General features: G+C 52.0%; 1 protein-coding gene across 1 annotated transcript in view; it reads left to right on the forward strand.

Annotated features, from left to right (window-relative positions):
• The first annotated feature begins 8,496 nt into the window (after positions 1 to 8,496).
• Positions 8,497 to 22,056, forward strand: part of LOC115128832 (tribbles homolog 2-like) — a 34,614-nt gene continuing 21,054 nt past the window's right edge. The window contains exons 1-2 of the mRNA XM_065017098.1: positions 8,497 to 9,102; positions 10,357 to 10,649. Of these exons, the coding sequence (XP_064873170.1) occupies positions 8,800 to 9,102; positions 10,357 to 10,649 (596 nt within the window). The 5' untranslated portion in view covers positions 8,497 to 8,799. The remainder of the gene's footprint in view (positions 9,103 to 10,356; positions 10,650 to 22,056) is intronic.

The following is a 22,056-nucleotide window of genomic DNA, read 5'->3' on the forward strand; positions in this document are numbered from 1 at the left end:
TGACTTTATACACTGCACTCTTTGAGAAAGCTCGTTAGCAAACCAGCCCAAAGACCGCTCAGAGACACCAATACTCTTTAGCCGGCCCACAAGAATGGAATGGTTTACCGTATCAAAAGCTTTGGCCACATCAATAAAAACAGCAGCACAATATTGCTAAGAATCAAGGGCAAATGGTGACATCATTGAGGACCTTTAAGGTTGCAGTGACACAGCCATAACCTGAGCGGAAACCAGATTGCATACCCGAGAGAATACGATAGACATCAATAAACCCAGTCAGTTGATTTTTGACAAGGTTTTCCAAAACTTTTGATAAACAGAGCAAAATAGAAATAGGCCTGTAACAGTTAGGATCAGCTTGATCTCCCCCTTTAAATAAAGAATGAACCGTGGCTGCCTTCCAAGCAATGGGAACCTCCCCAGGAAGGAGAAACAGATTAAAAAGGTTGGAGATAGGCTTGGCGATGATAGGGGCAGCAACCTTAAAGAAGAAAGGGTCTAAACCATCTGACCCAGATGTTTTTTGGGGGTCAAGTTTCAGGAGCTGCTTTAGCACCTCGGACTCAGTGACTGCCTGCAGGGAGAAACTTTGTAGCTGGGCAGGGGGGAAAGAGGGAGAAGCATCAGGGATAGTCGCATTAGAAGGGGTGGGGGATGCGTAAATGTTGGACGTGCAAGGAGGCACGGCTGAGTCAAATAGGAATCCTGACTTAATGATGTGGTGATTAAAGAACTCAGCCATGCGCTTCTTGTCTATAACAACCACATCATCAACATTAAGGGATATGGGCAATTGTGAGAAGGAGGGTTTATTCTCCAGGTCTTTAACTGTTTTCCAGAACTTCTTGGGGTTAGACCAACAGAGAGAGAACTCTCCTTAAAGTAACTAACTTTGGCCTTCCAGATAGCCTGAGAGCACTTATTTCTCATGTGCCTGAACGACAGCCAGTCAGTATGTCTGTGCCGAGCCTTTCGCCAAATGGAATTCTTGAGGTGGAGTAACTCTGCCAGGCTGAACCTGTTTTTAAGTCTCATTTTCTTTATGGGGGCGTGTTTGTTAACAAAACCACTGAAAATATCAAATAAGAAGGTCCAAGCGTCTTCGACAGAGGGGATCAAGCTGATTCTATACGCTATGTCACATTATGTTATGCAATGCTATGTTACATTATGCTATGTTATGCAATGCTATGTTACATTATGATATGTTATGCTATGCTATGTTACATTATGCTATGTTATGCTATGCTATGTTACATTATGATATGTTATGCTATGCTATGTTACATTATGATATGTTATGCTATGCTATGTTACATTATGATATGTTATGCTATGCTATGTTACATTATGATATGTTATGCTATGCTATGTTACATTATGATATGTTATGCAATGCTATGTTACATTATGCTATGTTATGCTATGCTATGTTACATTATGATATGTTATGCTATGTTACATTATGCTATGTTATGCTATGCTATGTTACATTATGATATGATATGTTATGTTACATTATGCTATGTTATGCAATGCTATGTTACATTATGCTATGTTATGCTATGCTATGTTACATTATGATATGATATGTTATGTTACATTATGCTATGTTATGTTACATTATGCTATGTTATGCTATGTGATATTTTATGTTATGTTACATTATGCTATGTTATGTTGTAATATGTCATATTATGTTGTGCTATGTGATATGTTATGTTAAATTATGCTATGTTATGCTATGTTATTGTCACGCCCTGGTCTAAGTATTTTGTGTTTTTCTTCATGTATTGGGTCAGGCCAGGGTGTGGCATGGAGTTTTTGTATTGTGGTGTGTTTTGTCTGGGGGTTTTGGTGTGTATGTTAGTGGGTTTGTAGCTTAGTAGGGTGTTCTAGGAAAGTCTATGGCTGTCTGGAGTGGTTCTCAATCAGAGGCAGGTGTTTATCGTTGTCTCAGTTTGGTCCGACTCTCCTTCACCATTAGAAAAACGTTACAGAATCACCCACCACAAACGGACCAAGCAGCGTGTCAACAGGCAGGAGCAGCCCAAAGAGGAGATACGGAATAAGGATTTCTGGACATGGGAGGAAATCCTCGACGGGAGAGGACCCTGGGCTAAACCAGGGGAGTGTAGCCGCCCAAAGGTGCAGCAGGAGAAGAGGCAACAGAGGCAGCAGCAGGAGAAGAGGCAACAGGAGCAGCAGGAGAAGAGGCAACAGGAGCAGCAGGAGAAGAGGCAACAGGAGCAGCAGGAGAAGAGGCAACAGGAGCAGCAGGAGAAGAGGCAACAGGAGCAGCCCAAAGAGGAGCACAGTATGGAATATACTTCTTGGGAGGAGATAGACCGGTGGGCGGTCGACCCAGGGAATGTGCCGGAGCCCACCTGGGATTCGATGGAGCAGTGCGCGGAAGGTTATCGGAGAATGGAGTTGGCGAAGCAAACTCGGCGGCGCGGACGGAAGCCTGAGAATCAGCCCCAAAAATGTCTTGGGGGGCGGGCTCAGGGAGAGAGTGGCAGGGTCAGGAGTCAGACCTGAGCCAACTCTCCCTGTTTATCGTGAGGAGTCAAGGACGAGACCAAAACCAGAGCCGGTGTTGGAGGTGAGCAAAACAGAGACTGTGAAGGAGTTAATGGGGAAATTGGAGGAGAGAGAAATGAGGTTTGTAGACACATGTATAGGCTGTTTTCGGTTTTCGTTTCGTTTCGTTTATTGTTTTGTAGTGTTAGTGTTTTGTCGTGTGTTACGTTTGTTTATTAAAGATGAATCGCAATAGACACGCTGCAGTTTGGTCCGACTCTCCTTCACCATTAGAAAACCGTTACAGTTATGTTGTAATATGTCATAATATGTTATGCTATGTTATGTTATGTTATGTTGTAATATGTCATGTTATGTTATGCTATGTGATATGTTATGTTACATTATGTTATGTTGTAATATGTCATATTATGTTATGCTATGTTGTGCTATGTTACATTATGCTATGTTATGATATGTTATGTTGTAATATGTCATATTATGTTATGCTATGTTATGCTATGCTATGCTATGCTATGCTATGTTATTTACATTTACATTTAAGTCATTTAGCAGACGCTCTTATCCAGAGCGACTTACAAATTGGTGCATTCACCTTATGACATCCAGTGGAGCAGCCACTTTACAATAGTGCATCTAAGGGGGTGAGAAGGATTACTTTATCCTATCCTAGGTATTCCTTAAAGAGGTGGGGTTTCAGGTGTCTCCGGAAGGTGGTGATTGACTCCGCTGTCCTGGCGTCGTGAGGGAGTTTGTTCCACCATTGGGGGGCCAGAGCAGCGAACAGTTTTGACTGGGCTGAGCGGGAACTGTACTTCCTCAGTGGTAGGGAGGCGAGCAGGCCAGAGGTGGATGAACGCAGTGCCCTTGTTTGGGTGTAGGGCCTGATCAGAGCCTGGAGGTACTGAGGTGCCGTTCCCCTCACAGCTCCGTAGGCAAGCACCATGGTCTTGTAGCGGATGCGAGCTTCAACTGGAAGCCAGTGGAGAGAGCGGAGGAGCGGGGTGACGTGAGAGAACTTGGGAAGGTTGAACACCAGACGGGCTGCGGCGTTCTGGATGAGTTGTAGGGGTTTAATGGCACAGGCAGGGAGCCCAGCCAACAGCGAGTTGCAGTAATCCAGACGGGAGATGACAAGTGCCTGGATTAGGACCTGCGCCGCTTCCTGTGTGAGGCAGGGTCGTACTCTGCGGATGTTGTAGAGCATGAACCTACAGGAACGGGCCACCGCCTTGATGTTATTTGAGAACGACAGGGTGTTGTCCAGGATCACGCCAAGGTTCTTAGCGCTCTGGGAGGAGGACACAATGGAGTTGTCAACCGTGATGGCGAGATCATGGAACGGGAAGTCCTTCCCCGGGAGGAAGAGCAGCTCCGTCTTGCCGAGGTTCAGCTTGAGGTGGTGATTCGTCATCCACACTGATATGTCTGCCAGACATGCAGAGATGCGATTCGCCACCTGGTCATCAGAAGGGGGAAAGGAGAAGATTATTTGTGTGTCGTCTGCATAGCAATGATAGGAGAGACCATGTGAGGTTATGACAGAGCCAAGTGACTTGGTGTATAGCGAGAATAGGAGAGGGCCTAGAACAGAGCCCTGGGGGACACCAGTGGTGAGAGCACGTGGTGAGGAGACAGATACTCGCCACGCCACCTGGTAGGAGCGACCTGTCAGGTAGGACGCAATCCAAGCGTGGGCCGCGCCGGAGATGCCCAACTCGGAGAGGGTGGAGAGGAGGATCTGATGGTTCACAGTATCGAAGGCAGCCGATAGGTCTAGAAGGATGAGAGCAGAGGAGAGAGAGTTAGCTTTAGCAGTGCGGAGCGCCTCCGTGATACAGAGAAGAGCAGTCTCAGTTGAATGACTAGTCTTGAAACCTGACTGATTTGGATCAAGAAGGTAATTCTGAGAGAGATAGCGGGAGAGCTGGCCAAGGACGGCACGTTCAAGAGTTTTGGAGAGAAAAGAAAGAAGGGATACTGGTCTGTAGTTGTTGACATCGGAGGGATCGAGTGTAGGTTTTTTCAGAAGGGGTGCAACTCTCGCTCTCTTGAAGACGGAAGGGACGTAGCCAGCGGTCAGGGATGAGTTGATGAGCGAGGTGAGGTAAGGGAGAAGGTCTCCGGAAATGGTCTGGAGAAGAGAGGAGGGGATAGGGTCAAGCGGGCAGGTTGTTGGGCGGCCGGCCGTCACAAGACGCGAGATTTCATCTGGAGAGAGAGGGGAGAAAGAGGTCAGAGCACAGGGTAGGGCAGTGTGAGCAGAACCAGCGGTGTCGTTTGACTTAGCAAACGAGGATCGGATGTCGTCGACCTTCTTTTCAAAATGGTTGACGAAGTCATCTGCAGAGAGGGAGGAGGGGGAGGAGGATTCAGGAGGGAGGAGAAGGTGGCAAAGTGTTTCCTATGGTTAGAGGCAGATGCTTGGAATTTAGAGTGGTAGAAAGTGGATTTAGCAGCAGAGACAGAAGAGGAAAATGTAGAGAGGAGGGAGTGAAAGGATGCCAGGTCCGCAGGGAGGCGAGTTTTCCTCCATTTCCGCTCGGCTGCCCGGAGCCCTGTTCTGTGAGCTCGCAATGAGTCGTCGAGCCACGGAGCGGGAGGGGAGGACCGAGCCGGCCTGGAGGATAGGGGACATAGAGAGTCAAAGGATGCAGAAAGGGAGGAGAGGAGGGTTGAGGAGGCAGAATCAGGAGATAGGTTGGAGAAGGTTTGAGCTGAGGGAAGAGATGATAGGATGGAAGAGGAGAGAGTAGCGGGGAGAGAGAGCGAAGGTTGGGACGGCGCGATACCATCCGAGTAGGGGCAGTGTGGGAAGTGTTGGATGAGAGCGAGAGGGAAAAGGATACAAGGTAGTGGTCGGAGACTTGGAGGGGAGTTGCAATGAGGTTAGTGGAAGAACAGCATCTAGTAAAGATGAGGTCGAGCGTATTGCCTGCCTTGTGAGTAGGGGGAAGGTGAGAGGGTGAGGTCAAAAGAGGAGAGGAGTGGAAAGAAGGAGGCAGAGAGGAATGAGTCAAAGGTAGACGTGGGGAGATTAAAGTCGCCCAGAACTGTGAGAGGTGAGCCGTCCTCAGGAAAGGAGCTTATCAAGGCATCAAGCTCATTGATGAACTCTCCGAGGGAACCTGGAGGGCGATAAATGATAAGGATGTTAAGCTTGAAAGGGCTGGTAACTGTGACAGCATGGAATTCAAAGGAGGCGATAGACAGATGGGTAAGGAGAAAGAGAGAATGACCACTTGGGAGAGATGAGGATCCCGGTGCCACCACCCCGCTGACCAGAAGCTCTCGGGGTGTGCGAGAACACGTGGGCGGACGAAGAGAGAGCAGTAGGAGTAGCAGTGTTATCTGTGGTGATCCATGTTTCCGTCAGTGCCAAGAAGTCGAGGGACTGGAGTGAGGCATAGGCTGAGATGAACTCTGCCTTGTTGGCCGCAGATCGGCAGTTCCAGAGGCTACCGGAGACCTGGAACTCCACGTGGGTCGTGCGCGCTGGGACCACCAGATTAGGGTGGCCGCGGCCACGCGGTGTGGAGCGTTTGTATGGTCTGTGCAGAGAGGAGAGAACAGGGATAGACAGACACATAGTTGACAGGCTACAGAAGAGGCTACGCTAATGCAAAGGAGATTGGAATGACAAGTGGACTAGACGTCTCGAATGTTCAGAAAGTTAAGCTTACGTAGCAGGAATCTTATTGACTAAAATGATTAAAATGATACAGTACTGCTGAAGTAGGCTAGCTGGCAGTGGCTGCGTTGTTGACTTTGTAGGCTAGCTGGCAGTGGCTGCGTTGTTGACACTACACTAATCAAGTCGTTCCGTTGAGTGTAATAATTTCTACAGTGCTGCTATTCGGGGGCTAGCTGGCTAGCTAGCAGTGTTGATTACGTTACGTTGCGTTAAAAGTATGACAATAGCTGGCTAGCTAACCTAGAAAATCGCTCTAGACTACACAATTATCTTTGATACAAAGACGGCTATGTAGCTAGCTATGTAGCTAGCTACGATCAAACAAATCAAACCGTTGTACTGTAATGAAATGAAATGAAAATTATAGAACTTTTTAACAAAAGTAGTGCACTGCATAGGATAGATTGGGTGCCATTTGTGATACTGCCTCTGACTCTCACTTTAACTTTACAGTCAAAAATAAAAAATTAAAAAAGGTGCTGACTATTCCCTTTGCTATCTGACTACTTGTGTGAAAATATTTGATGGTGTTGTAGCTATTGTTTTAGCATGATTTGTTCTTTGTGGTTTTGGTTGGCATACACTAACCCCCGGCTGATTTGCAATACCTCTCCCTCTCTGTGATCCAGCTATAGTCTTGTTTACAAGAAGGCCTGCAGTTTATGTGAATGCTTGAGTCAGACTATAGGCCTGCACTACCACCACTCAACCTTTATGGAGGTGAGTCACGAACACCACTAACATGCACGGCAGGGAAAACATGTTCTACTGCTAAATAACAGTCCTTTAGATAATGCTAAGGTTCCAACTGTGGAAAATCCCTGCTAGAGTTTTGAGTCTGTTCATAGTAGATAGTACATTTAGATTTTAGTCATTTAGCACTGCGGTTCCCAACGATTTTCACCCAGGGCTCCCCTTCCAGCATTGGGGAATATCCCGCACAACGTCTATTTGGTCTCCCGAGTGGCACACCTGTCTAAGGTACTGCATCTCAGTGCTAGAGGCGTCACTACAGACCCTGGTTCAGCGGTCTAAGGTACTGCATCTCAGTGCTAGAGGCATCACTACAGACCCTGGTTCGATTCCAGGCTGTACCACAACCCGGCCGCAATTGGGAGTCCCATAGAGCTGCGCACAATTGGCCCAGCGTTGTCCGGGTTAGGTCGTCATTGTAAATAAGAATTTGTTCATAACTGACTTGCCTAGTTAAATAAAGGTTAAAAATATATATATATATATACATATATATTTTAATGGGCACAAGCACTGTTCATGACACAAACTGTTCACACCCTTCTTGTTGGTGGTGAGAAATCTGCAGGTTTAAAGCTTAATTACTGAAATTCTACAAATGTTTCATCTATGGACTAAAAAACACATTTTTCAATCTATGGACTAAAAAACATAACTAAAAAACGTTAGCTGACATGGGCTAGTTGATCTGGATATTTCTGACAAGTTATAAATATCTCTCTAATGTCTACAATGACTGACATGACAAGAGGAACTGATGATTCACGATCCAATTTCCAAATTGCACCTTGAGCTTCTACCATTACAACTTTCAAGAGTAAATTGAAAGCCAGATGGGGGGGCGACGACGACGTCGACAACACACAATACATCCCATAGTTTGGGAATTTAGCAGACACTCTTAACCAGAGCAATTTATAGGTGCAATTAGGGTTAAGCCCCTTGCTCAAGGGCACATCAGCAGAATATTTTAACCTAGTCAGCTCACAGATTCAAACCAACGACCTATCGGTTACTGGCCCAATGCTCTTAACCTCTAGGCTACCTATCGACAATAGTAGGACTATTTGGTTCAGATTAACTATTTATTGAGCCCTTGTCGCCCTGTCATAGTAGACCTACTGTAGGCTATATTATGACCCACATTCATTTATGATGATGGGTTATGTGTGTGTGTGTGTGTGTGTGTGTGTGTGTGTGTGTGTGTGTGTGTGTGTGTGTGTGTGTGTGTGTGTGTGTGTGTGTGTGTGTGTGTGTGTGTGTGTGTGTGTGAATTGCTCAATCGTCGCCAGAGGCTGCGTGTGTCATTCAAGAGGAGGCTGGACCGGGCGGAGTTCCAGCAGCGCTGTTCGACTGAGCGTGAGTCTTTGGAATCAGCTGTAGCTTTCTCTTCTCTGTGCTACAGCGAGACTTGTCTCTCTCTCCGTACAGCGGGGAGAATTTCACACCGGAAAGTACAACGCGATCTCTCTGGACATCCTCTCTCCAGTCCAGACGGACCTTTGAGAGACCCTTTTGGGGACTGGACTGGGGCTGTCCCCAAAAAGCGACGACAGGGTTTGACACAGAAACTGTATTTGAAGGATACATTCCACTACCAACCAGATTCTTGATGCAGCATACAAATAGATTTAACCTGAGAAGTAAGAGTTGCAGTTTGGTGAAAAGCGTTGGGACAGCAGCTGCTCCAGGAAGCTACAATAATGGAAAGCCCAATTTGCCATTAATCATAAAAGTAATCTGATTTGGATACAATACACGGTTTATTGATTCGCGTTTGCAGAGTGATAATTTGCTCTATTAGAATGATAAACGTTAAGTGGAGCAACCCGATCCCATGCATCCGCACGAGAAGAGTCGGACAGAAACGGGAGGACTCAGAAACGGGTGAAGAACTGGTGTCTAAATACGCCCGGCTGAGTGAGTCTCCGGGGGACGCGGGGCTCCTCGGTAGATCGCCAGGGTCACTGCTGTCCCCGGTCCCCTTGAGCGGCCCGACCCATCAAGGTCCGTCCCGGATAGGCCAGTTTCTGCTCCTACATATGGCTGCCAGGGACAGGATGCACAGCGCACTCAACATTGACACTGGAGACGCGCTGGTGTGCAAGGTAAGTCCAAAGACCATAACCAGTCATTGTGCAATTTCTTTGAATGAATGACTGTTTCTGAGATGTGGTGTGTTGCTCAACAGCACACAACCTCACATGAAGCCTAGTCTTCATGAACCCTTTGGTGTCATTATACAACGTTTTAACTGAAATAATAATGTGACCGTAGCCTATTTAAATCACCTGAAATCATCAAATCAAATGTATTTATATAGCCCTTCGTACATCAGCTGATGTCTCAAAGTGCTGTACAGAAACCCAGCCTAAAACCCCAAACAGCAAGCAATGCAGGTGTAGAAGCATTCATTTATTCATTACGTTATGCATTGATGAGCGGTGGCCAATGATCCAAATACCCCTTGCGCCTTTTTCACATTGAGTAATAATACGGTAAAAGCCTAATAACACGGTAAAAGCCTACTAACACGGTAATAGCCTAGTAATACGGTAAAAGCCTACTAACACGGTAAAAGCCTAGTAATACGGTAATAGCCTACTAATACGGCAAAAGCCTAATTTTTTAAATTTTATTTTACCAGGCAAGTCAGTTAAGAACAAATTCCTATTTTCAATGACGGCCTGGGAACAGTGGGTTAACTGCCTGTTCAGGGGCAGAACGACAGATTTGTACCTTGTCAGCTCGGGGGTTTGAACTCGCAACCTTCCGGTTACTAGTCCAACACTCTAACCACTAGGCTACCGTAAAAGCCTAATAATACCGTAAAAGCCTACTTGGCCTTGGCCACCTTTCATTAGCTTTATGTTACGATGATTTCACGCCCTCTCTGCTGCTTATCAACTCCTCTCATTTGCATATTGACGTCAGTAGAAAACACCGCACCGCGGGTGACATGTGATATCTAAACACCGGAGTGGAGATGTAGAGTCATCGTTCTCCTGTTCCAGGTGCTTAAATAAAGACCAACCTTGATCACAGATGAGATTAAAGCCAAGTGTAGTTTGGGAGACCTGCGTCCCCTAATTTTAACACATTAGTAAGTAACATACAAACGTTATTATTGGTGGAAGTATGCTCTCTCCACCCCTTGGGGGCAAAACTCTCATAAATAAGCTCAGTCCACACTGATAGCCTACAGGTTTAAATACTAAACATTTGAAATCAGTTGTTTTCAATGGATTGGATTTGTTAGACGATTATAATGTGTATTGACTGACACCAATGAGGCCAACCTCTAAGCTAATACATCTGAATCCACCCTGATAGATCCCCGTCTCCTCTCTCTGTTCTCACAGGTGTTTGACATGGGTCTGTACCAGGAGAAGATCCGGGCCTACCGCATCCTGCCGGTCCACAGGAACATCAGCTGTATCCGAGACATTGTCCTGGGAGAGCGTTGGGCATACGTCTTCCTAGAGAAGGACCACGGGGACATGCACACCTTCGTTAAGAGCTGCAAGCGTTTGGACGAGGAGCGGGCGGCACAGCTCTTTCACCAGGTGGCGTCGGCCGTGTCACACTGTCACCAGCATGGCGTCGTATTAGGAGACCTGAAGCTACGCAAGTTTGTCTTCTCTGACAGGAAAAGGTGAGATGACACGCGTACCGTTTTCATACAATATCCTGTCAACCCAAACCGTACCAAGCTGGGTCAGATATTGCCTTTCTTTTGACCATTCCAGGACTTTACGGATATGTAACCGTGCCAGCTCGACTCGGCTCGGCTCGACTCGACTCGACTCGACTCGGCTCGGCTTTACTCGGCTCAGCTCGACTCGGCTTGACAAGGCTCGATTCGACTCGGCTCGGCTTTACTCGGCTCAGCTCGACTCGACTCAGCTCGGCTTGACAAGGCTCGATTCGACTCGGCTCGGCTTTACTCGGCTCAGCTTGACTCGATTCGGCTCGATTTGGCTCGACTCGGCTCGACCAGGCTTGGCTCAGCTTGGCTGTGTAGTGTGAAAGGGCCCTTGATTGATGTCAGTGGTATTATATTAGAGACACGTACTGCACCCAGCAAGATAGGGTGGGCAGGGGAGGGGATGATAAGGCATTATAAAGGGGTCGTACATGTTTACGGGAAGTCTTTGGTTTCACACTGTAATTGGGGTTAATGGCCAAATACAGTGTTTATTGTGTTTCACAGTACTGTTGTTTACTACATTCAGAAGTCCTTCATATGAATCTAATCAGAATGTATTGGTCATATGCTGTTCATCACCTCCTCCCCCTCCAGACAGCCTCAATGTCTTACTGTAGGACACCCCCTCCTCCCCCTCCAGACAGCCTCAATGTCTTACTGTAGAACACCCCCTCCCCCTCCTCCCCCTCCAGACAGCCTCAATGTCTTACTGTAGAACACCCCCTCCCCTCCTCCCCCTCCAGACAGCTTCAATGTCTTACTGTAGAACACCCCCTCCCCTCCTCCCCTCCAGACAGCCTCAATGTCTTACTGTAGAACACCCCCTCCCCCTCCTCCCCTTCCGGACAGCTTCAATGTCTTACTGTAGAACACCCCCTCCCCTCCTCCCCTCCAGACAGCCTCAATGTCTTACTGTAGAACACCCCTCCCCTCCTCCCCCTCCCCCCTCCAGACAGCCTCAATGTCTTACTGTAGAACACCCCTCCCCTCCAGACAGCCTCAATGTCTTACTGTAGAACACCCCCTCCCCTCCTCCCCCTCCTCCCCCTCCAGACAGCCTCAATGTCTAACTGTAGAACACCCCCTCTCCCTCCTCCCCCTCCAGACAGCCTCAATGTCTTACTGTAGAACACCCCCTCCCCCTCCTCCCCCTCCAGACAGCCTCAATGTCTTACTGTAGAAAACCCCTCCCCTCCTCCCCCTCCTCCCCCTCCAGACAGCCTCAATGTCTTACTGTAGAACACCCCCTCCCCCTCCTCCCCTCCAGACAGCCTCAATGTCTTACTGTAGAACACCCCCTCCCCCTCCTCCCCCTCCAGACAGCCTCAATGTCTTACTGTAGAACACCCCCTCCTCCCCCTCCAGACAGCCTCAATGTCTTACTGTAGAACACCCCCCCCCTCCTCCCCTCCAGACAGCCTCAATGTCTTACTGTAGAACACCCCCTCCCCTCCTCCCCTCCAGACAGCCTCAATGTCTTACTGTAGAACACCCCCTCTCCCTCCTCCCCCTCCAGACAGCCTCAATGTCTTACTGTAGAACACCCCCCCCTCCTCCCCCTCCAGACAGCCTCAATGTCTTACTGTAGAACACCCCCTCCCCCTCCTCCCCCTCCAGACAGCCTCAATGTCTTACTGTAGAACACCCCCCCCCCCTCCTCCCCTCCAGACAGCCTCAATGTCTTACTGTAGAACACCCCCTCCCCCTCCTCCCCTCCTCCCCCTCCAGACAGCCTCAATGTCTTACTGTAGAACACCCCCTCTCCCTCCTCCCCCTCCAGACAGCCTCAATGTCTTACTGTAGAACACCCCCTCCCCCTCCTCCCCCTCCAGACAGCCTCAATGTCTTACTGTAGAACACCCCTCCACCTCCAGACAGCCTCAATGTCTTACTGTAGAACACCCCCTCCCCCTCCTCCCCTCCTCCCCCTCCAGACAGCCTCAATGTGTTACTGTAGAACACCCCTCTCCCTCCTCCCCCTCCAGAAAGCCTCAATGTCTTACTGTAGAACACCCCCTCCCCTCCTCCCCCTCCTCCCCCTCCAGACAGCCTCAATGTGTTACTGTAGAACACCCCTCCCCCCTCCTCCCCCTCCAGACAGCCTCAATGTCTTACTGTAGAACACCCCCTCCCCCTCCTCCCCCTCCAGACAGCCTCAATGTCTTACTGTAGAACACCCCCTCCTCCCCCTCCAGACAGCCTCAATGTCTTACTGTAGAACACCCCCTCCTCCCCCTCCAGACAGCCTCAATGTCTTACTGTAGAACACCCCCACCCCCTCCTCCCCCTCCAGACAGCCTCAATGTCTTACTGTAGAACACCCCCTCTCCCTCCAGACAGCCTCAATGTCTTACTGTAGAACACCCCCTCCCCTCCTCCAGACAGCCTCAATGTGTTATTGTAGAACACCCCCTCCCCTCCTCCCCCTCCAGACAGCCTCAATGTCTTACTCTGTAGAACACCCCTCCCCTCCTCCCCCTCCAGACAGCCTCAATGTCTTACTGTAGAACACCCCTCCCCCTCCTCCCCCTCCCCCTCCAGACAGCCTCAATGTCTTACTGTAGAACACCCCCTCCCCCTCCTCCCCTCCAGACAGCCTCAATGTCTTACTGTAGAACACCCCCACCCCCTCCTCCCCTCCAGACAGCCTCAATGTCTTACTGTAGAACACCCCTCCCCTCCTCCCCCTCCTCCCCCTCCAGACAGCCTCAATGTCTTACTGTAGAACACCCCCTCTCCCTCCTCCCCCTCCAGACAGCCTCAATGTCTTACTGTAGAACACCCCCTCCCCCTCCTCCCCCTCCAGACAGCCTCAATGTCTTACTGTAGAACACCCCTCCACCTCCAGACAGCCTCAATGTCTTACTGTAGAACACCTCCTCCCCCTCCTCCCCCTCCAGACAGCCTCAATGTGTTACTGTAGAACACCCCCTCTCCCTCCTCCCCCTCCAGAAAGCCTCAATGTCTTACTGTAGAACACCCCCTCCCCCTCCTCCCCCTCCTCCCCTCCAGACAGCCTCAATGTGTTACTGTAGAACACCCCCCCCCTCCTCCCCTCCAGACAGCCTCAATGTCTTACTGTAGAACACCCCTCCCCCTCCTCCCCCTCCAGACAGCCTCAATGTCTTACTGTAGAACACCCCCTCGTCCCCCTCCAGACAGCCTCAATATCTTACTGTAGAACACCCCCTCCTCCCCCTCCAGACAGCCTCAATGTCTTACTGTAGAACACCCCCTCCTCCCCCTCCAGACAGCCTCAATGTCTTACTGTAGAACACCCCCACCCCCTCCTCCCCCTCCAGACAGCCTCAATGTCTTACTGTAGAACACCCCCTCTCCCTCCAGACAGCCTCAATGTCTTACTGTAGAACACCCCCTCCCCTCCTCCAGACAGCCTCAATGTGTTATTGTAGAACACCCCTCCCCCTCCTCCCCTCCAGACAGCCTCAATGTCTTACTGTAGAACACCCCCCCCTCCTCCCCCTCCAGACAGCCTCAATGTCTTACTGTAGAACACCCCCTCCCCCTCCTCCCCCTCCCCCTCCAGACAGCCTCAATGTCTTACTGTAGAACACCCCCTCCCCCTCCTCCAGACAGCCTCAATGTCTTATTGTAGATCACCCCCTCTCCCTCCTCCCCCTCCAGACAGCCTCAATGTCTTACTGTAGAACACCCCCTCCTCCCCCTCCAGACAGCCTCAATGTCTTACTGTAGAACACCCCCTCCCCCTCCTCCCCTCCTCCCCCTTCTCCCCCTCCAGACAGCCTCAATGTCTTATTGTAGAACACCTCCTCCCCCTCCTCCCCCTCCAGACAGCCTCAATGTCTTACTGTAGAACACCCCTCCCCTCCTCCCCCTCCAGACAGCCTCAATGTCTTACTGTAGAACACCCCTCCCCCTCCTCCCCCTCCAGACAGCCTCAATGTCTTACTGTAGAACACCCCCTCCCCTCCTCCCCCTCCAGACAGCCTCAATGTCTTACTGTAGAACACCCCTCCCCTCCTCCCCTCCAGACAGCCTCAATGTCTTACTGTAGAACACCCCCTCCCCCTCCTCTCCCCTCCAGACAGCCTCAATGTCTTACTGTCGAACACCTCCTCACCCTCCTCCCCCTCCAGACAGCTTCAATGTCTTACTGTAGAACACCCCCTCCCCTCCTCCCCCTCCAGACAGCCTCAATGTCTTACTGTAGAACACCCCCTCCCCTCCTCCCCCTCCAGACAGCTTCAATGTCTTACTGTAGAACACCCCTCCCCCTCCTCCCCCTCCAGACAGCCTCAATGTCTTACTGTAGAACACCCCTCCACCTCCAGACAGCCTCAATGTCTTACTGTAGAACACCCCTCCCCTCCTCCCCCTCCAGACAGCCTCAATGTCTTACTGTAGAACACCCCTCCACCTCCAGACAGCCTCAATGTCTTACTGTAGAACACCCCTCCCCTCCTCCCCCCCAGACAGCCTCAATGTCTTACTGTAGAACACCCCCTCCCCTCCTCCCCCTCCAGACAGCCTCAATGTCTTACTGTAGAACACCCCCTCCCCCTCCTCCCCCTCCAGACAGCCTCAATGTCTTACTGTAGAACACCCCCTCCCCTCCTCCCCCTCCAGACAGCCTCAATGTCTTACTGTAGAACACCCCCTCCCCTCCTCCCCCTCCAGACAGCCTCAATGTCTTACTGTAGAACACCCCTCCCCCACCTCCCCCTCCAGACAGCCTCAATGTCTTACTGTAGAACACCCCCTCCCCCACCTCCCCTCCAGACAGCCTCAATGTCTTACTGTAGAACACCTCCTCCCCCTCCAGACAGCTTCAATGTCTTACTGTAGAACACCCCCTCCCCTCCTCCCCCTCCAGACAGCCTCAATGTCTTACTGTAGAACACCCCTCCCCCCCTCCCCTCCAGACAGCCTCAATGTCTTACTGTAGAACACCCCCCTCCCCCTCCAGACAGCCTCAATGTCTTACTGTAGAACAGCCCAATGTCTCCCCTCCTCCCCTCCAGACAGCCTCAATGTCTTACTGTAGAACACCCCTCCCCTCCTCCCCCTCCAGACAGCCTCAATGTCTTACTGTAGAACACCCCTCCCCCTCCTCCCCTCCAGACAGCCTCAATGTCTTACTGTAGAACACCCCCTCCTCCCCCTCCAGACAGCCTCAATGTCCTGTAGAACACCCCCTCCTCCCCCTCCAGACAGCCTCAATGTCTTACTGTAGAACACCCCCTCCCCCTCCTCCCCCTCCAGACAGCCTCAATGGCTTACTGTAGAACACCCCCCCTCTCCCTCCTCCCCCTCCAGACAGCCTCAATGTCTTACTGTAGAACCCCCTCCTCCTCCTCCCCCTCCAGACAGCCTCAATGTCTTACTGTAGAACACCCCCCCCCCTCCCCCTCCTCCCCCTCCAGACAGCCTCAATGTCTTACTGTAGAACACACCCTCCCCCTCCTCCAGACAGCCTCAATGTCTTATTGTAGAGAACACCCCCCTCTCCCTCCTCCCCCTCCAGACAGCCTCAATGTCTTACTGTAGAACACCCCTCTCCCTCCTCCCCCTCCAGACAGCCTCAATGTCTTACTGTAGGACACCCCTTCCCCTCCTCCCCTCCAGACAGCCTCAATGTCTTACTGTAGAACACCCCCTCCCCTCCTCCCCCTCCAGACAGCCTCAATGTCTTACTGTAGAACACCCCCTCCCCTCCTCCCCCAGACAGCCTCAATGTCTTACTGTAGAACACCCCTCCACCTCCAGACAGCCTCAATGTCTTACTGTAGAACACCCTCTCCCCCTCCTCCCCCTCCAGACAGCCTCAATGTCTTACTGTAGAACACCCCCTCCTCTCCCTCCAGACAGCCTCAATGTCTTACTGTAGAACACCCCCTCCCCTCCTCCCCCTCCAGACAGCTTCAATGTCTTACTGTAGAACACCCCTCCCCCTCCTCCCCTCCAGACAGCTTCAATGTCTTACTGTAGAACACCCCTCCCCTCCTCCCCCTCCAGACAGCCTCAATGTCTTACTGTAGAACACCCCTCCCCCTCCAGACAGCTTCAATGTCTTACTGTAGAACACCCCTCCCCTCCTCCCCTCCAGACAGCCTCAATGTCTTATTGTAGAACACCCCTCCACCTCCAGACAGCCTCAATGTCTTACTGTAGAACACCCCCTCCCCCTCCTCCCCTCCAGACAGCCTCAATGTCTTACTGTAGAACACCCCCTCCCCCTCCTCCCCCTCCAGACAGCCTCAATGTCTTACTGTAGAACACCCCCTCCCCCTCCTCCCCCTCCAGACAGCTTCAATGTCTTACTGTAGAACACCCCTCCTCCTCCTCCCCCTCCAGACAGCCTCAATGTCTTACTGTAGAACACCCCCCCCCTCCCCTCCCCCTCCAGACAGCCTCAATGTCTTACTGTAGAACACCCCTCCACCTCCAGACAGCCTCAATGTCTTACTGTAGAACACCCCCTCCCCTCCTCCCCCTCCAGACAGCCTCAATGTCTTACTGTAGAACACCCTCCTCCCCTCCCCCCTCCAGACAGCCTCAATATCTTACTGTAGAACACCCCTCCCCCTCCCCCCTCCAGACAGCCTCAATGTCTTACTGTAGAACACCCCTCCACCTCCAGACAGCCTCAATGTCTTACTGTAGAACACCCCCTCCTCCCCCTCCAGACAGCCTCAATGTCTTACTGTAGAACACCCCTCCCCCTCCTCCCCCTCCAGACAGCCTCAATGTCTTACTGTAGAACACCCTCCCCCTCCTCCCCCTCCAGACAGCCTCAATGTCTTACTGTAGAACACCCCTCCACCTCCAGACAGCCTCAATGTCTTACTGTAGAACTCCCCCTCCTCCCCCTCCAGACAGCCTCAATGTCTTACTGTAGAACACCCCCTCCCCCTCCTCCCCCTCCAGACAGCCTCAATGTCTTACTGTAGAACACCCCCTCCCCTCCCTCCCCTCCAGACTGCCTCAATGTCTTACTGTAGAACACCCCCTCCCCTCCTCCCCTCCTCCCCCCCTCCAGACAGCCTCAATGTCTTACTGTAGAACACCCCCTCCCCTCCTCCCCCTCCAGACAGCCTCAATGTCTTACTGTAGAACACCTCCTCCCCTCCAGACAGCCTCAATGTCTTACTGTAGAACACCCCCTCCCCCTCCTCCCCTCCAGACAGCTTCAATGTCTTACTGTAGAACACCCCCTCCCCTCCTCCCCCTCCAGACAGCCTCAATGTCTTACTGTAGAACACCCCTCCACCTCCAGACAGCCTCAATGTCTTACTGTAGAACACCCCCTCCCCCTCCTCCCCCTCCAGACAGCCTCAATGTCTTACTGTAGAACACCCCCTCCCCCTCCTCCCCTCCAGACTGCCTCAATGTCTTACTGTAGAACACCCCCTCCCCTCCTCCCCCTCCTCCCCCTCCAGACAGCCTCAATGTCTTACTGTAGAACACCCCCTCCCCTCCTCCCCCTCCAGACAGCCTCAATGTCTTACTGTAGAACACCTCCTCCCCCTCCAGACAGCCTCAATGTCTTACTGTAGAACACCCCCTCCCCTCCTCCCCCTCCAGACAGCCTCAATGTCTTACTGTAGAACACCCCCTCCCCTCCTCCCCCTCCAGACAGCCTCAATGTCTTACTGTAGAACACCCCTCCCCCTCCTCCCCCTCCAGACAGCCTCAATGTCTTACTGTAGAACACCCTCCACCTCCAGACAGCCTCAATGTCTTACTGTAGAACACCCCTCCCCTCCCCCTCCAGACAGCCTCAATGTCTTACTGTAGAACACCCCTCCCCCTCCCCTCCAGACAGCCTCAATGTCTTACTGTAGAACACCCCCCCTCCCCCTCCAGACAGCCTCAATGTCTTACTGTAGAACACCCCTCCCCCTCCTCCCCTCCAGACAGCCTCAATGTCTTACTGTAGAACACCCTCCCCTCCTCCCCCTCCAGACAGCCTCAATGTCTTACTGTAGAACACCCCCTCCCCCTCCTCGCCCTCCAGACAGCCTCAATGTCTTACTGTAGAACACCCCCTCCTCCCCTCCAGACAGCCTCAATGTCTTACTGTAGAACACCCCCTCCTCCCCCTCCAGACAGCCTCAATGTCTTACTGTAGAACACCCCCTCCCCTCCTCCCCCTCCAGACAGCCTCAATGGCTTACTGTAGAACACCCCTCTCCCTCCTCCCTCCAGACAGCCTCAATGTCTTACTGTAGAACACCCCTCCTCCTCCTCCCCCTCCAGACAGCCTCAATGTCTTACTGTAGAACACCCCTCCCCTCCTCCCCTCCTCCCCTCCAGACAGCCTCAATGTCTTACTGTAGAACACACCCTCCCCTCCTCCAGACAGCCTCAATGTCTTATTGTAGAACACCCCTCTCCCTCCTCCCCTCCAGACAGCCTCAATGTCTTACTGTAGAACACCCCCTCCTCCCCCTCCAGACAGCCTCAATGTCTTATTGTAGAACACACCCTCCCCCTCCTCCCCCTCCTCCCCCTCCAGACAGCCTCAATGTCTTACTGTAGAACACCCCCTCTCCCTCCTCCCCCTCCAGACAGCCTCAATGTCTTACTGTAGGACACCCCTTCCCCCTCCTCCCCCTCCAGACAGCCTCAATGTCTTACTGTAGAACACCCCTCCCCCTCCTCCCCCTCCAGACAGCCTCAATGTCTTACTGTAGAACACCCCCTCCCCTCCTCCCCCAGACAGCCTCAATGTCTTACTGTAGAACACCCCTCCACCTCCAGACAGCCTCAATGTCTTACTGTAGAACACCCTCTCCCCCTCCTCCCCTCCAGACAGCCTCAATGTCTTACTGTAGAACACCCCCTCCTCTCCCTCCAGACAGCCTCAATGTCTTACTGTAGAACACCCCTCCCCCTCCTCCCCCTCCAGACAGCTTCAATGTCTTACTGTAGAACACCCCCTCCCCTCCTCCCCTCCAGACAGCTTCAATGTCTTACTGTAGAACACCCCCTCCCCTCCTCCCCTCCAGACAGCCTCAATGTCTTACTGTAGAACACCCCCTCCCCCTCCAGACAGCTTCAATGTCTTACTGTAGAACACCCCCTCCCCCTCCTCCCCCTCCAGACAGCCTCAATGTCTTATTGTAGAACACCCCTCCACCTCCAGACAGCCTCAATGTCTTACTGTAGAACACCCCTCCCCCTCCTCCCCCTCCAGACAGCCTCAATGTCTTACTGTAGAACACCCCCTCCCCTCCTCCCCCTCCAGACAGCCTCAATGTCTTACTGTAGAACACCCCTCCCCTCCTCCCCCTCCAGACAGCTTCAATGTCTTACTGTAGAACACCCCCTCCTCCTCCTCCCCCTCCAGACAGCCTCAATGTCTTACTGTAGAACACCCCACCCCCTCCTCCCCCTCCAGACAGCCTCAATGTCTTACTGTAGAACACCCCTCCACCTCCAGACAGCCTCAATGTCTTACTGTAGAACACCACCTCCCCCTCCTCCCCCTCCAGACAGCCTCAATGTCTTACTGTAGAACTCCCCTCCCCCTCCTCCCCTCCTCCCCCTCCAGACATCCTCGATGTCTTACTGTAGAACACCTCCTCCCCCTCCTCCCCCTCCAGACAGCTTCAATGTCTTACTGTAGAACACCCCTCCCCTCCTCCCCCTCCAGACAGCCTCAATGTCTTACTGTAGAACACCCCCTCCCCCTCCTCCCCCTCCAGACAGCCTCAATATCTTACTGTAGAACACCCCCTCCCCCTCCTCCCCCTCCAGACAGCCTCAATGTCTTACTGTAGAACACCCCTCCACCTCCAGACAGCCTCAATGTCTTACTGTAGAACACCCCCTCCTCCCCCTCCAGACAGCCTCAATGTCTTACTGTAGAACACCCCTCCCCCTCCTCCCCCTCCAGACAGCCTCAATGTCTTACTGTAGAACACCCCCTCCCCTCCTCCCCCTCCAGACAGCCTCAATGTCTTACTGTAGAACACCCCCTCCCCCCTCCTCCCCCTCCAGACAGCTTCAATGTCTTACTGTAGAACACCCCCTCCTCCTCCTCCCCCTCCAGACAGCCTCAATGTCTTACTGTAGAACACCCCACCCCTCCTCCCCTCCAGACAGCCTCAATGTCTTACTGTAGAACACCCCTCCACCTCCAGACAGCCTCAATGTCTTACTGTAGAACACCACCTCCCCCTCCTCCCCCTCCAGACAGCCTCAATGTCTTACTGTAGAACTCCCCTCCCCTCCTCCCCCTCCTCCCCTCCAGACATCCTCGATGTCTTACTGTAGAACACCTCCTCCCCTCCTCCCCTCCAGACAGCTTCAATGTCTTACTGTAGAACACCCCTCCCCCTCCTCCCCCTCCAGACAGCCTCAATGTCTTACTGTAGAACACCCCTCCCCCTCCTCCCCCTCCAGACAGCCTCAATATCTTACTGTAGAACACCCCCTCCCCCTCCTCCCCTCCAGACAGCCTCAATGTCTTACTGTAGAACACCCCTCCACCTCCAGACAGCCTCAATGTCTTACTGTAGAACACCCCCTCCTCCCCTCCAGACAGCCTCAATGTCTTACTGTAGAACACCCCTCCCCCTCCTCCCCCTCCAGACAGCCTCAATGTCTTACTGTAGAACACCCCCTCCCCTCCTCCCCCTCCAGACAGCCTCAATGTCTTACTGTAGAACACCCCTCACCTCCAGACAGCCTCAATGTCTTACTGTAGAACACCCCCTCCCCCTCCTCCCCCTCCAGACAGCCTCAATGTCTTACTGTAGAACACCCCTCCCCTCCTCCCCTCCAGACAGCCTCAATGTCTTACTGTAGAACACCCCCTCCCCCTCCTCCCCTCCAGACTGCCTCAATGTCTTACTGTAGAACACCCCCTCCCCCTCCTCCCCCTCCTCCCCTCCAGACAGCCTCAATGTCTTACTGTAGAACACCCCTCCCCCTCCTCCCCTCCAGACAGCCTCAATGTCTTACTGTAGAACACCTCCTCCCCTCCAGACAGCCTCAATGTCTTACTGTAGAACACCCCTCCCCTCCTCCCCCTCCAGACAGCTTCAATGTCTTACTGTAGAACACCCCTCCCCCTCCTCCCCCTCCAGACAGCCTCAATGTCTTACTGTAGAACACCCCTCCACCTCCAGACAGCCTCAATGTCTTACTGTAGAACACCCCTCCCCTCCTCCCCCTCCAGACAGCCTCAATGTCTTACTGTAGAACACCCCTCCCCTCCTCCCCCTCCAGACTGCCTCAATGTCTTACTGTAGAACACCCCCTCCCCTCCTCCCCCTCCTCCCCCTCCAGACAGCCTCAATGTCTTACTGTAGAACACCCCCTCCCCCTCCTCCCCCTCCAGACAGCCTCAATGTCTTACTGT

The sequence above is a fragment of the Oncorhynchus nerka genome, linkage group LG4, assembly GCF_034236695.1.
Source record: "Oncorhynchus nerka isolate Pitt River linkage group LG4, Oner_Uvic_2.0, whole genome shotgun sequence".
Classification (NCBI taxonomy): domain Eukaryota; kingdom Metazoa; phylum Chordata; class Actinopteri; order Salmoniformes; family Salmonidae; genus Oncorhynchus; species Oncorhynchus nerka.